The sequence below is a fragment of the Schistocerca piceifrons genome, chromosome 4 (genome assembly GCF_021461385.2).
Source record: "Schistocerca piceifrons isolate TAMUIC-IGC-003096 chromosome 4, iqSchPice1.1, whole genome shotgun sequence".
Classification (NCBI taxonomy): Eukaryota; Metazoa; Arthropoda; class Insecta; order Orthoptera; family Acrididae; genus Schistocerca; species Schistocerca piceifrons.
Genome location: NC_060141.1, coordinates 473645450 through 473660703, shown reverse-complemented (window position 1 = coordinate 473660703; position 15254 = coordinate 473645450). Strand labels below are relative to the sequence as shown.

At 40.7% G+C, this 15254-nt stretch overlaps 1 protein-coding gene across 1 annotated transcript in view; it reads right to left on the bottom strand.

Annotated features, from left to right (window-relative positions):
• The window catches only part of LOC124795506 (methyl farnesoate epoxidase-like), a 197858-nt gene that overhangs the window by 67411 nt on the left and 115193 nt on the right, over window positions 1-15254 (bottom strand). The window contains exon 4 of the mRNA XM_047259567.1: window positions 313-500. Coding sequence (XP_047115523.1) covers window positions 313-500 — 188 coding nt within the window. The remainder of the gene's footprint in view (window positions 1-312; window positions 501-15254) is intronic.

Sequence of the window (15254 nt, the reverse complement as noted above, 5' to 3'; positions counted from 1 at the left end):
GTAATCACATGTCAATTCTAGTATAATATATTTGTCCAATGAATACCCGTTTATCATCTGCATTTCTTCTTGGTGTAGCAATTTTAATGCCCAGTAGTGTACTTAACTTAAATTTTTAGGTTAAGCTTAGCTGAAAATTTTAAAACGTTCCTGAAATCTGGCAGAAGAATACATTAAAAACGATAAATATTGTCTAAAAATATAAAAAAAACTGTCTAGACTAAAATATTTTCAAAAGGTGGTACTGCAAGGGTTAAACAAGTAATGCAGACGCGCACTTAAGTTCAGTGAGTCTTGATTAGTAGTGCTTACTAAGAAGTAGGTGCGCGCCATCTCGTTGAACCTGATGATCGCGTTGTAGCCAGTTGCCTCGGGCTGGATGAAGCGCAACCACGGCATGGCGCTGAGTTTGCCTCCAGCCATGTCGAAGGATCGTGACCGCGTGTTTATCAGGTCTAGCAGCGTCTGTAGGCGCCGATCGTCGCGCGGTAAGCGGTACCCTGAACAGTGCAACGGCCAAACCTCAGTCTACTGTGCTGTCAGTATTGCTAGCAATACTTACACTATATTCATACCTTGTTTGTAGCTTTGAAAATGTGTTCCTTTCATGCTCTTCACCACATACTTTAATACGTCATTTTCTAGCCTTAGGTGGTGTATCTTACTTATCAGTTAGTTATCGAGGTAGACAATTCTGATATGGCTCCCTGTTTTAGACAGTAAATGCCAAACTGCAAATTTATTGGTCTACGTTCATGGGTGTCCGCAGGGAATTAATCTACAGAGGCCAAGATTCTAAAATTGTTCTTCTTTTATGTAACTCATTAAGTTTGTTTGAGAACAGGTCATGCACGAATAACTAAGTTTGGAAGGAAACACACTCAGTCTAGTATCTATACGTTTAATAGTTATTCAGTCAATATTTTTTGAAGGTAGATTGCACTTATGTCTAAAATATAAGAATATTTCATTAGCACATTCTAAGTGCATCATCTTGTGTTATTAATATACCGGGTGATCAAAAAGTCAGTATAAAATTGAAAACCTAATAAACCACGGAATAATGTAGATAGAGAGGTAAAAATTGACACACATGCTTGGAATGACATGGGGTTTTATTAGAACCACCCCATATTGCTAGACGCGTGAAAGATCTCATGCGCGCGTCGTTTGGTGATGATCGTGTGCTCAGCCGCCACTTTCGTCATGCTTGGCCTCCCAGGTCCGTGCGATTATTGGCTTTGGGGTTACCTGAAGTCGCAAGTGTATCGTGATCGACCGACATCTCTAGGGATGCTGAAAGACAACATCCGACGCCAATGCCTCACCATAACTCCGGACATGCTTTACAGTGCTGTTCACAACATTATTCCTCGACTACAGTTATTGTTGAGGAATGATGGTGGACATATTGAGCATTTCCTGTAAAGAACATCATCTTTGGTTTGTCCTACTTTGTTATGCTAATTATTGCTATTCTGATCAGATGAAGCGCCATCTGTCAGACATTTTTGGAACTTTTGTATTTTTTTAGGTTCTAATAAAACCCCATGTCATTCCAAGCATGTGTGTCAATTTGTACCTCTCTATCTACATTATTCCGTAATTTATTCAGTTTTCAATTTTATACTGACTTTTTGGTCACCTGGTAGATATGGTCTCACATTTTTTATTTGATGATCAGCAGTTACATATCCAACGGGTTAGGACATTAAAGTAAGAAAGCACAGAAAAGTTACTTTTATTCACACACTGACAATGACAGATTAACACTCAAAATTAAAAATATGAAACTGAAAAAAAACTGATTCCTTTTACTGATCAGAGACTCAGATGATTCAGCTGCTGAACAGTTCAAAGAAAACTTGTGTATCATATTAAATAGGTACCCTACTCATACCCTCGAAAAAATGGTTCTGAGCACTATGGGACTTAACATCTGAGGTCATCAGTCCCATGGAGCTTAGAACTACTTAAACCTAACTAACCTAAGGACATCATACACATCCATGCCCCAGGCAGGATTCGAACTGCGACCATAGCGGCTGCGCGGTACAGGATTCGACACTTCGACCGCTGCGGTCGCGCGGTTCCAAACTGAAGCGCCTAGAACCGCTCGGCTACACCGGCCGGCACCCATACCCTCGATGTGTTGGCGAAAATACATGTTCACAGCCGATAGTAGGTATTAAACATCGTTAGCAACAGTACCAAACACTTTCTCCGAAAATTATTTTGAGATGTTGGTTCGGGATCTCAGTCGAAGTGGAAATGTTTGCGAAAACATACTTTACCTCTTAGTAAAAAATAATCCTGAGCAAGTAGGGACAATCATGACGGATACAGGACTAGTGACCACCAAAATAGCCCCATCCACCAAAAATTAACGCAAAATATATCTGTTTTAAAAAGCAGATAAAAATTCGCTTGATGCCTTCCTAAGGGACAGTCTTCACTCCTTCCCAACTAACTATGTAAGTTTAGACCAGATGTGACTTCAACCGGAAGAAATGAATGTTCAAATGTGTGTGAATTCCTAAGGGACCAAACTGCTGAGGTCATCGGTCCCTAGACTGACACACTACGTAAACTAACTTATGCTAAGAGCAGCACACACACACATGCGCGAGGGAGGACTCGAACCTCCGGCACGAGTGGCCGCGCAATCCGTGACATGGCGCCTCAAACCACGCGGCCACTCCGCGCGGCTCGAAAGAAATAGTATCGGCTGCAACTGAGATGTTTATACCGAATACATTAAAAAAAGATGTTACAGATCCCCCATGGTGCACAAAACAGGTCAGAATACTGCTGTAAAAGCAACTGAAAAAGCAATTTAAATAAAAAAATTAAAAAAAACAGAATATCTCCTAGACTGCGGATGTTTTATTGATGCTCGAAACTCAGCGCGAAGTTCAATGAAAGATGCTTTTAATAGCTTCCACAACGAAACTCTGCCTGGAAATCTGATAGAGAATCCAAAGAGATTCTGCCCGCATATAAAGTACACCAGCGCCAAGACACAATCAGTAGGCTACTTTCACTGCACGACCCCAATGGTAATATTACCGATGACAGCGCCACTAAAGCGGAGTTCTTAAACACAATTTTCCGAAATTCCTTCACCAAGGAAGATGAAGTGAATATTCCAGAATTCTAATCAAGAACAGCTGTCAACATAAAGAACTTATATCTACTAGGTTACTCTGCAATTCACACTTAAGTACCTGGCAGAGGGTTCATCGAACCATTTTCATCCTACTTCTCTACCATTACACTCTCAAATGGCGCGTGGGAAAAAGGAACACCTAAATCTTACCGATCGAGCTCTGATTTCTCTTATTTTATTATGATGACCATTTCTCCGTATGTAGGTGGGTGTCAACAAAATATTTTCGCATTCGGAAGAAAAAGTTTGTGATTGAAATTTCGTAAATAGATCTCGCCGCAAAGAAAAACGCCTTTGTTTCAGTGACATCCACCCCAACACGCGTATCACACCAGTGACACTCTCATCCCTATCGCGAAATAGCAAGAAATGAGCAGCCTTTCTTTGCACTTTTTCGATGTCCTCCGTCAATCCTACGTGGTAAGGATCCCATACCTCACAGCAATATTCCAGCAGAGGACGCACAAGTGTAATGTAAGATGTCTCTTTAGTGGGTTTCTCGCAGCTTCTAAGTGTTCTACCAACAAAGCGCAATCTTTGTTTCGCCTTCCCCAAAATATTGTCTGTGTGGTCTTTCCAGTTTAAGTCGCTCGTAATTGTAATTCCTACGTATTTAGTAGAACTGACAGCCCTTAGATTTATGCGATTTATCGTATACCCAAAATGTATCGGATTTCTTTTAGTACCCATGTGGATGACCTAGCGCTTTTCTTTGTTTAGTGCCAAATGCCACACTTTTCGCACCATACAGAAATTCTCTCTAGGTCATTTTGTAATTGGAATTGGTCGTCTGATAATTTTAATAGACGGTAAATAACAGCATCATCTGCAAAAAATCTAAGGGGGCTGCTCAGATTACACCTAGATCATTTATGTAAATCAGGAACAGCAGAGGGCCTGTGACACTACCTTGCGGAACGCCAGATATCACTTCTGTTCTACTCGATGATTTACCGTCATCACTACCAACTGTGACCTCTCTGAGAGGAAATCACGAATCCAGCCACAAAACTGGGACGATACTCAATATGCACGCAATTTGATTAATAGTCGCTTGTGATGAACGGTATCAAAATCCTTCTGGAAATTTAGGATTATGAAATAGATCTGAGATCTCTCGTCGATAGCATACATTACTTAATGGGAATAAAGAACTAGCTGTGTTGCACAAGAACGATATTTTTTGAATCCGTGTTGGTTATGTATCAATAAGTCTTTTTCTTCAAGGTGATTCATAATGTTCGAGTACAGTATATGCTCCAAAATCCTACTGCAAATTGAGGTCAGCGATGTGAGCCTGTAATGCAGTGGGTTACTCCTATGTCCCTTCTTGAATATTGGTATGACCTGTGCTACTTTCCAGTCTTTATGAACAGACCTTTCGTCAAGTGAGCGGTTGTATATGATTGCTAAGAAAGGCGCTATTGTGTCTGCATACTCTGTTAGGTACTTAAATGTGGATTACAGAGTAGCCACTTAGAAGTAGGTTGCACATTTAAAGACAGTGTTCAGATGCAATGGATACTTGAGCCGGAAAACTGAGAGGGCATTCTCAGTCAAAACAAGAACTGGAAAGTGGATGATGAGGAGAATGTGTCAGCAAAGTCCCTAGCTTTTCTTCCTTCATTGGAAAAATTTAGTTCAAAATAGTCAAAGTTCTTAGTAATTTTCAGGTGAAAGTGTTTTTCCGCTCATCATCTAAGATTTCGGACCTGCTAGGATCAGTGAAGAATAATTTGTTATTGCGGAAGACAGTAATTTACAAAATACCTTGCCAGTGTAATGTGGCGTATTTAGGACAAACAACACGCACAATGGAAGAACGTCAGACAGAACATAAGCGTTGCTCTCGCCTTCTGCAACTCAACAAATCTGCAATTGCGGAACATTGTATCTCCAACGCACATTCAATGGACTATGGCAAAACATTATTTTTGGCCATAGAAACATATTTTTGGGGCTCCATTATTAAAGAATCCGTTGAAATACGCATCCCGGAAAATCTAATGAACCGTGTAGGCGGCTACTAGTTGGATAATGCGTGAAATCCCATCATCTCAGAGACTGTTTCCGACAAAGACGCCAGAATTTTCCGATGACTGCCGCTGGCGACAACGCTGAAGACAGCTGATATTTGCAGTTGCACCACCGAGGGCGCTGCCGCCGAGAGGTATGGACCATCTGCCACCGTGATTAAAACGCATGCGCGCCTAAATACTCTCAGCACGCTATACAGGGTGGTCCATTGATAGTGACTGGGCCAAATATCTCACGAAATAAGCATCAAACGAAAAAACTACAAAGAACGAAACTCGTCTGCCTTGAAGGGGGAAACCAGATGGTGCTATGGTTGGCCCGCTAGTTGGCGCTGCCATAGGTCAAACGGATATAAACTGCGTTTTTTTAAAAATAGGAACCCCCATTTTTTACTACATATTCGTCCAGTACGTAAAGAAATATGAATATTTTAGTTGGACCACTTTTTTCGCTTTGTGATTGATGGCGCTGTAATAGTCACAAACGTATAAGTACGTGGTAGCACGTAACACTCTGCCAGTGCGGACGGTATTTGTTTCGTGATACATTACCTGTGTTAAAATGGACCGTTTACCAATTGCGGAAAAGGTCGATATCGTGTTGATGTATGGCTGTTGTGGATAAAATGCCCAACGGGTGTGTGCTGTGTATGCTGCTCGGTATCCTGGACGACATCATCCAAGTGTCCGGACCGTTCGCCGGATAGTTACGTTATTTAAGGAAACAGAAAGTGTTCAGCCACATGTGAAACGTCAACCACGACCTACAAGTAAGTGATTCCCAAGTAGGTGTTTTAGCTGCTGTCGCGGCTAATCCGCGCATCAGTAGCAGACAAATTGCGCGAGAATCGGGAATCTCAAAAATGTCGGTGTTGAGAATGCTACATCAACATCGACTGCACCTGTACCATAATTCTATGCTCCAGGAATTGCATGGCGACGACTTTGAACGTCGTGTACAGTTTTGCCACTGGGCACAAGAGAAATTACGGGACGATGACAGATTTTTTGCACGCGTTCTATTTAGCGACGAAGCGTCATTCACCAACAGCGGTAACGTAAACCGGCATAATATGCACTGTTGGGCAACGGAAAATCCACGATGGCTGCGACAAGTGGAGCATCAGCGACCTTGGTGGGTTAATGTATGGTGCGTCATTATGGGAGGAAGGATAATTTTATCGATGGCAATCTAAATTTGCAATGTATGCTGATTTCCTACGTAATGTTCTACCGATGTTACTTCAAGATGTTTCACTGCATGGCAGAATGGCGATGTACTTTCAACATGATGGATGACCGGCACATAGCTCGCGTGCGGTTGATGCGGCATTGAATAGCATATTTCATGACAAGTGGATTGGTCGCCGAAGCACCATACCATGGCCCGCACTTTCACCGGATGTGATGTCCCCGGATTTCTTTCTGTGGGGAAAGTTGAAGGATATTTGCTATCGTGATCCACCGGCAACACCTGACAACATGCGTCAGCGCATTGTCAATGCATGTGCGAACATTACGGAAGGCGAACTACTCGCTGTTGAGAGGAATGTCGTTACACGAATTGCCAAATGCATTGAGGTTGACGGACATAATTTTGAGCATTTATTGCATTAATGTGGTATTTACAGGTAATCACGCTGTAACAGCATGCGTTCTCAGAAACGGTAAGTTCACAAAGGTACATGTATCACATTGGAACAACCGAAATAAAATGTTCAAATGTACCTACATTCTGTATTTTAATTTAAAAAACCAACCGGTTACCAACTGTTCGTCTAAAATTGAGCCATATCTTTGTGACTATAACAGCGCCATCTATCACAAAGCGAAAAGTGGTCCAACTAAAACATTCATATTTCTTTACGTACAACACGAATACGTAATAATGGGGGTTCCTATTTAAAAAAGACGCAGTTGATATCCGTTTGACCAATGGCAGCGCCATCTAGCGGGCCAACTAGAATTAACTTATGTAGGTAAATTCCAGTTAGTTTCAGCTGCTTCATGATCCATATGTAAATTATTTTTGCGGTTGTAATCACTGAAACGTAATAGCATTTCTACATTTGTGATTGCTCTCTAAAACTACTGTGGTGTATAAGAAAAATTGGTGACTGTAATTAGAACTGACGTATATAGGTCAATTCTAGTTACCGACTCCAATATTAGCAACTTTTTGGCAGTAGTTCAGATAGCAATTAAAAGTGCAGAAATCATATTAGCCTACATTCTAGTGCACACACATGTTGAAAAAGATCTAATTAATGCATCATCGAATCACTGGAATTGGTAATTAGAACTGTTCAATTCTGGTTACCGTTTTCAACTATTCGATTTTTCATAATTTTGGACATTTTTGCAGTAAATCTGTGAACTGTGTAGGATTTATTGATTTCTTATCGATCTCAGAACTACTATGAAAAACCAATAAACATTGTAGTTACAGCTTCCAAATTTTTCTTTTTCATATTAATGAAGAGAGTAATACTATATGTAGAAATCCTGTAATAATTTAGTGCGCACGCTTGTTGTTAAAACGATCAAAATAACGAACCGTGGAATGGTTGGAATTAACCTATATGTCAATTCAAGTTACCGATTCCAGTATTTGTTAGACCCTACTTGTCAATTTTCGTTACTTGTTTACTCATGCCGGCCCTAGTGGCGGTGCGGTTCTAGGCGCTACAGTCTGGAGCCGAGCGACTGCTACGGTCGCAGGTTCGAATCCTGCCTCGGGTATGTATGTGTGTGATATCCTTAGGTTAGTTAGGTTTAATTAGTTCTAAGTTCTAGGCGACTGATGACCTCAGACGTTAAGTCGTATAGTGCTCAGAGCCATTTGAACCATTCATAACATTATGGCTTCATCATATGCTATACTGCACTCGATTTAAAGGTTCTATGCTTTTCTTAATATAATAATGCGTTCTCGCTTCCCAAGCACGGAGTCCAGGGTTCGATTCCTGGTGGGGTCAGGGATTTTTACCTGCCTCGAAATGATTGGGTGTTTTTGTCATCATTTCATCATCATTCATGAAAGTGGCGAGATTGGATTGAGCAAAGGTTGGGAATTTGTACGGCGTTGATAACCTTGCAGTAGAGCGCCCCGCAAACCACACACCATCATCTTACTGGCATAAATAACGATAATAATTTATTTCAGACTTGTAGGTTCTCTGTGCTTTTCTTACTTGCATAAATAACGATAATAATTTATTTCAGACATGTATACTTCTCTTTTTCTGTTCTTATTAATTTCCCTTACCTTTAATTCTTATCGGTATAATTTGTGGCTATGTAATTAATCACGTGAACTCCGTAATTTCATCGTATGCTACATTCGTTTGTTTACGAATATGATCAGTTGCTTTCAAAGATTGCCTCTATGCAGAGTCTCTGCCTTAGGTATGACGTCATCGCTCAAAGCAGAAGAGTGGAATCGGACACTAGAATTGACCCGATGTCTTGGCCAGCAAATGTGCTTGATGTGTACTCATACTCACTGGAACACACATAGGGCACTAGCTACGTGCCCGTGAACCACCAGCTCGCAATTTGCGCGAATTGCTTGATCCGTGCATAGATATCAGGTGCCACATACTTCTGGAATCATGTTAAGGATTTGTAGAATCCACGCCAAGCAGAATCTCCGTTGTACTGTGTTTGAAAAGTGGAACAACGCGCTATTAAACAGGTTGTTACAATGTTTTAGCTGAGCGGTGTATGTACAGATGCAGTGAAATGTGTCCCGTAAAATCAATATTGTTATTTATTGTGTAATGTAATTTGATTATAATTTTAGGAGCTTTGGCCCCTTTTTTCACCTCCATGTTCGGATCAATAGGGAAATTAATATCTGTGAATAATGTTACGAAGAGACAGCTGAGGAGCGATGGTGAGTTGTGTTGCGTTGCAACTACGAGTTAAGTTGAATATTATGAGTGAAACGGACTGTCTTAGTTTAGGCCGGTGAGCTGTCTATAGTCTGGTTTGGTATGCTCAAAACTGCATTCAGATTTGTGAGAGAGGCGAGCTGCTTAAGTCTAATTTTGATGAAGTGAAAATAAACAGGCGGTCTACACATCGGAGTCGTCATTCGGCCAGCCGTCCACTGTTGTTTATGGAAATCTGCGTTCTTGATATTAACTCAACTCGATTGGCCTTGTTCCGTTCTGCTTTGAACCAATGAGGTTTTACTTATGCTGTATTCTAACGGATTAGCGATCAGCGAGACAACAGAATGTCGGCACCATAGACCTCGCAGCAATCATCTCAGGTAGGAAACTGCCTAACGCACATCTCTGCAATCACGCTTGCGACTGTCAATCGACAGTTCATTGTCGCAGATCATCAGTACAAATAAATTCTTGTAGACAAATATTAGCATGTGTGTTACATAGATTCAAGTGACTTTTCAATTTACCTTTAAACAGTTCTCCTTCAGGAACCCCTCAAATTAAATTTACATTTGTGCCGTTAACCTGTTAAGACCAATTTCAACGTCAGAACTTTACGTAGGCTAGGTGTCGTGTAATAAGGTGTGTTGTTTAACGATATTTTGAAGATACTAGAGACACAAAATGAATTGTTTTGCTCTATTGATGCTGTGAACGCACATTATTAAAGAAACAATAGAAGCATCAGTGAAAACAACTTAAAGTCGAAGCTCATTTTAAGCCAAGTCAACATTCAGTTTTTAGTGCTGACATTAACTTTATTCTAAACAAGCATCATTTACTTGTTTGATGATTGCAGTGCTAAATAATTAAAGTTTCCCACCAAGAACCTGCTGAATTTTAACAGATCTAAATTGCTTTAAATAAGAAGCCAATACGAATCAAATTCACTAGTTTTGTGAAAGACGTTTTCGTATAACGAAGTTGACCGCCTATCATATATCCATTTTCAATAGCAAACAGTAATCCAGAGGTTTTTATTGTTACAACAACTTTTGCTAAATAATATTTGTAGATATTTTGTTTGTGTATGTCTCATTTACATGTATTTATTTTGTATGTGACTGAAGTGTGCTTATGTCCCGTATCTGCGATCTCAATCAATCTTTCTTAGAGATAGACGCAATCTACCAGACAATTTATCAGATTTACATTAGTTCACGATGGAAACAGACTAGTTAGGGTTCGATTAAACGGACTAATGTGTGGCGGTTTTATCCCAACAGTTTACGAGATGTTTTGGTGGACATTGTGGTACAGAATCTTTATATGTTACGAGCACTAAAGCATTTCAAAATTTAGAAGTGAAATGACAAGGTGCGTATTGACTTGCTGGACACTGTCTAAATCACTACACAACATGTAAACGAATGACAGCCCCTGCAATGTATCCATAAATAGTCTTAACCGAACAGCAGTAGTACACTACAGGCCATTAAAATTGCTACACCAGCAAGACGACGTGCTATAGACGCGAAATTTAACCGACAAGAAGAAGATGCTGTGATATGCAAATGATTAGCTTTTCAGAGCATTCACACAAGGTTGGCGCCGGTGGCGACACCTACAACGACATGAGGAACGTTACCAACCGATTTCTCATACACAAACAGCAGTTGACCGGCGTTGCCTGGTGAAACGTCGTTGTGATGCCTCGTGTAAGGAGGAGAAATGCGTACCATCACGTTTCCGACTTTGATGAAGGTCGGATTGTAGCTTATCGCGATTGCAGTTTATCGTATCGCACCATTGCTGCTCGCGTTGGTCGAGATCTAATGACTGTTAGCAGAATATGGAATCGGTGGGTTCAGGAGGGTAATACGGAACGCCGTGCTGGATCCCAACGGCCTCGTATCACTAGCAGTCGAGATGACAGGCATCTTATCCGCATGGCTGTAACGGATCGTGCAGCCACGTCTCGATCCCTCAGTCAACAGATGGGGACGTTTGCAAGACAACGATCATCTGCACGAACAGTTCGACAACGTTTGCAGCAGCATGGACTATCAGCTCGGAGACCATGGCTGCGGTTACCCTTGACGCTGCATCACAGACAGGAGCGCCTGCGATGGTGTACTCAACGACGAACCTGGGTGCACGAATGACAAAACGTTATTTTTTCGGATGAATTCAGGTTCTGTTTATAGCATCATGATGGTCTCATCCCTGTTTGGCGACATCGTGGTGAACACATATTGGAAGCGTGTATTCGTCATCGCCGTACTGGCGAATAACCCGGCGTGATGGTATGGGGTGCCATTGGTTACACGTCTCGGTCACCTCTTGTTCGCATTGACGGCACTTTGAACAGTGGACGTTACATTTCAGATGTGTTACGACCCGTGGCTCTACCCTTCATTCGATCACTGCGAAACCCTATATTTCAGCAGGATAATGCACGACCGCATTTACAGGTCCTGTACAGGCCTTTCTGGATACAGAAAATGTTCGACTGCTGTCATGGCCAGCCATTCTCCAGATCTCTCACCAATTGAAAGCGTCTGGTCAACGGTGGCCGAGCAACTGGCTCGTCACAATACGCCAATCACTACTCTTGATGAAGTGTGGTATCGTGTTGAAGCTGCATGGGCAGCTTTACCTGTACACGCCATCCAAGCTCTGTTTGTCTCAATGCCCAGGCGTATCAAGGCCGTTATTACGGCCAGAGGTGGTTGTTCTGGGTACTGATTTCTCAGGATCTATGCACCCAAATTGCGTGAAAATGTAATCAGATGTCAGTTCTAGTATAATATATTTGTACAATGAATACCCGTTCATCATCTGCATTTCTTCTTGGTGTAGCAATTTTAATGGCCAGTAGTGTAAATCGAAATAAGTCAAAGTAAAGAAGTTACCACAGTTTTAGCCAACACTCCCCCCCCCCCCTTCTCTCTCTCCCCCCTCAACGTTTGCAGGTGCTTCTGTCGAGGTTTCAACCCTCAGTTATGTTTTTCGTTTCTCCTCTGACAGCGATTTAAGTATGTGGAAAATATCAAATTGCAACTTGTTTCGAAGTGCACGTTAAGCTCTAGGTCTCCCTATAATTGGCTGGGTAAGACAGTTCCGAAGTTGGAGGAATGCAACGGCATACATAACTGTATAGTTCATATTTACGCTTTACGCCGCCTTTAGCGCCGTTGTTTGGAATGGATAGGGACTGTGAATGCGGTATTTCAATGCGAGCTGAGTTGGGAGTCCTTTCGCTCACAGCTCAGGCGGTGCTGGCTTGATACTGTTGCCAATGGGCATCGCTGTGAGCAGGCGGACGTGGGGATATAAAAGGTGCGTTGGCCAAGGTACGACAGAGAATTGTGGCAGCAACAGGAACCCCCGCAACGAAAAGAACGACCTTTTCGTGAAAGCGCAGTTTGAGCTGCGAACGCTGTCGTAGCACCTCAGTGCCGCGACTGGAGCCGTTCTACTGAGGTGTTCTTGCTAGTGTTGTCATGTACGGTCTATGCAAAGAAAATTGCAATGAGACGCTCACAGGAAGTAATACTCTGTGAGGTAGTCTCTGAGCAGAAGTGTCTTTAGATTTAAAGCGTCATTAGTACAAGGACGCTTTGTTCGAGCACCGTCACAGTCGGAAAACTTCCATTTGGTTGAAAATTCCATTGCTGGTTGCAAAAGTTGTTCTCTTCAAGGAACTGGAAATAAACAGGGGAAAGTTTGTAAACAAATGCGAACAGTACTTCTTCCACAATTCTGCTGACGTACTCTGCAGAGATTCAGAAGAAAAATACTGGAGATGGGAAAGATTCACCAATTGAAAAAACCTCAAAAAAGATAACTAAGACAGTATACTTTTATTTTTAATGAGACTGTGTCTCATAGAATTTAAGTGATATTTTCAAGAATATATGGAGAAACACTAGGGACTTACATCATAGAAATAGAAGAGAAGGAATGCTGGGAACAGTATCAAATGTCTAACTGATACCAAAGAAATGGGTTCTGTATAATCACTAGGGTTTCCCAGATACAGTACAACACAGAAGACAAAGCAAATTTATTGATTTTCAGCATACTACTTTCCTCTGTCAATAGTTTCCGCTTCTTTGCCTTCGGGGAAAATAAATTTGCGCTGTTAAAGTGCTTACAGGAAATTTAAGGACATGCCTTAATTTCATTGAATCCGCACGTGTCCCTAAAGTATCAGCATTTCAGTCAATGATTTAGATGATGTTATTAGACATCTTAATTACGGGTAGCTGCAGTTCTAATAATGGAATATTTTGCCAGCTTGGAAACAGAGCCAAAGAACCCCTGTTTTTTGTGATTAAAATGTTTCCTTTCTCGAAAACTGTTACTCCTATAGCTATGAAAATTTTACTACTGTTTTAGTATAGCACAGAAACCATACAAATATATAACTACTCATATCGTCGCGTCTTGAACAAAATTTTTTACCGATAAATTCAGTGGCAGAATCAATCACTCTCGTTCCGCGATAACTCCCGATTGTCAACAGATTGACCAATCTATAGTTACGTGGAACGAAACTGACCAACTCTGCCACCGAATTCACCGGGGAAAAATAATCTTATTATTTCACCCATTTAGATTGGAGAACACCACAGCTGTTTCCGTTACACCACAGAAAACAACCAGCCACAAGTTTTCTTGAAATGATTTTATTATATCATTGCCAGTTTCGGACCTGAACCCATCGTCCTTTTTCAGGATGACACAAATGTAAAAGACGTTAGCGCTACCAACCGTCTGACGATGGTCTCTGACCTGAAACTAGTAATGGTATAAAGCCATTTCAAGAAATCTTGTGGCTGCTTGCAGTATTTCCTACAATGTAATTTAAAAATAATCTTGTTTGAGAGATAACCAAATCAGTAGGAATTTTTTCCCCTGTTGTATTATTGTTCTTGTGATTGATCCGGTGCAATCAAGCGGATATTTAAAATTTAATAGCTGTAGAACCAGCTGTTTAATAGAAAAAACATTTTAGTTTGAAAAACAGGATTTTTTTACTCTGTTTACTTAACAAAAAACGTCAAATTTCCAAAAGCATTAGAACGAGAACAGTGAAATTATAACTATAAATTCGTAATTCATATCTCTTGCATCTTGTAACAGATTGACTGAAATATTGTTATTTAGGTGACACATATGGATTCAACGAAATTTAAATGTGCCACTAAACATTCCACAAGCACTGTAATGATACATTTGAAGAACAAAAAAGAAACCATTTTATTGCAGATCTGTCCCAATGTTTGACTCTTTCAGTCGGAAGAAAAGATCGACAGTTTTGTTTCAAACACTGTGACTGATTACAGAGACCATATTCATATTCATATCTCTTAACCTGGGAGAGCCTGCCTGAGTCGAGAGAGAGAGATAAAAGTTCCACTAACTGTTTCAGTCTGCCATACAACATCCGTGCAGACAAACAAAGGTCTTGATTCCAGTGGCACAAGTTTACATAAGAGGAAGAAAATGAGTGTTGAGGACAAGATGTATCTCCTGCTTGGAAAAAAAAGGACTAAATGGGAGAAAGCATCTGCAGATTTGAAAATAAAATACCTAGAGGTTCATACGAAGGAATGTGTAAATTTATTTCTACTGAGCATGGGTATAGCTATGAGAACACCCCAGCCTACTATTTTAGTTGAGTCAAACAGGCATGTGGAATTGAGGAATTAAGTGATGGATATTAAACTAAAAAATGAGAAATTTAAAAGTGTCAGAACAGACTGATATTATTTGAGAATGGTGACCGTAGGGGTGTGATGTTTGTAAGTTTCTTAAAAGTAGCTTGCCATTTTAATGAATACAGTTTATGTTAAGTTCTCTCTGCCTTTTTTGCTGTAAACCTGTCGGTGGCGGCAGAGTAAATAAGGGCTTTTACCGCAGTGACTCAATACTATAGACAAGCTATTATAGGTAATAATAAATATTATAGGTAATAATAAATGATATGCCAGAGTGTTACTAAATAACTATTTTCCAAACGTTTCACTGTTTTCACCTTAAAATAGAAATGTGACAGCATGTAGTAGGAAGGGTTCAATTACCGTCTGAAAACATTCGTTGTTAATAATAAATGAGGAATTACATAACGATCCATGATGT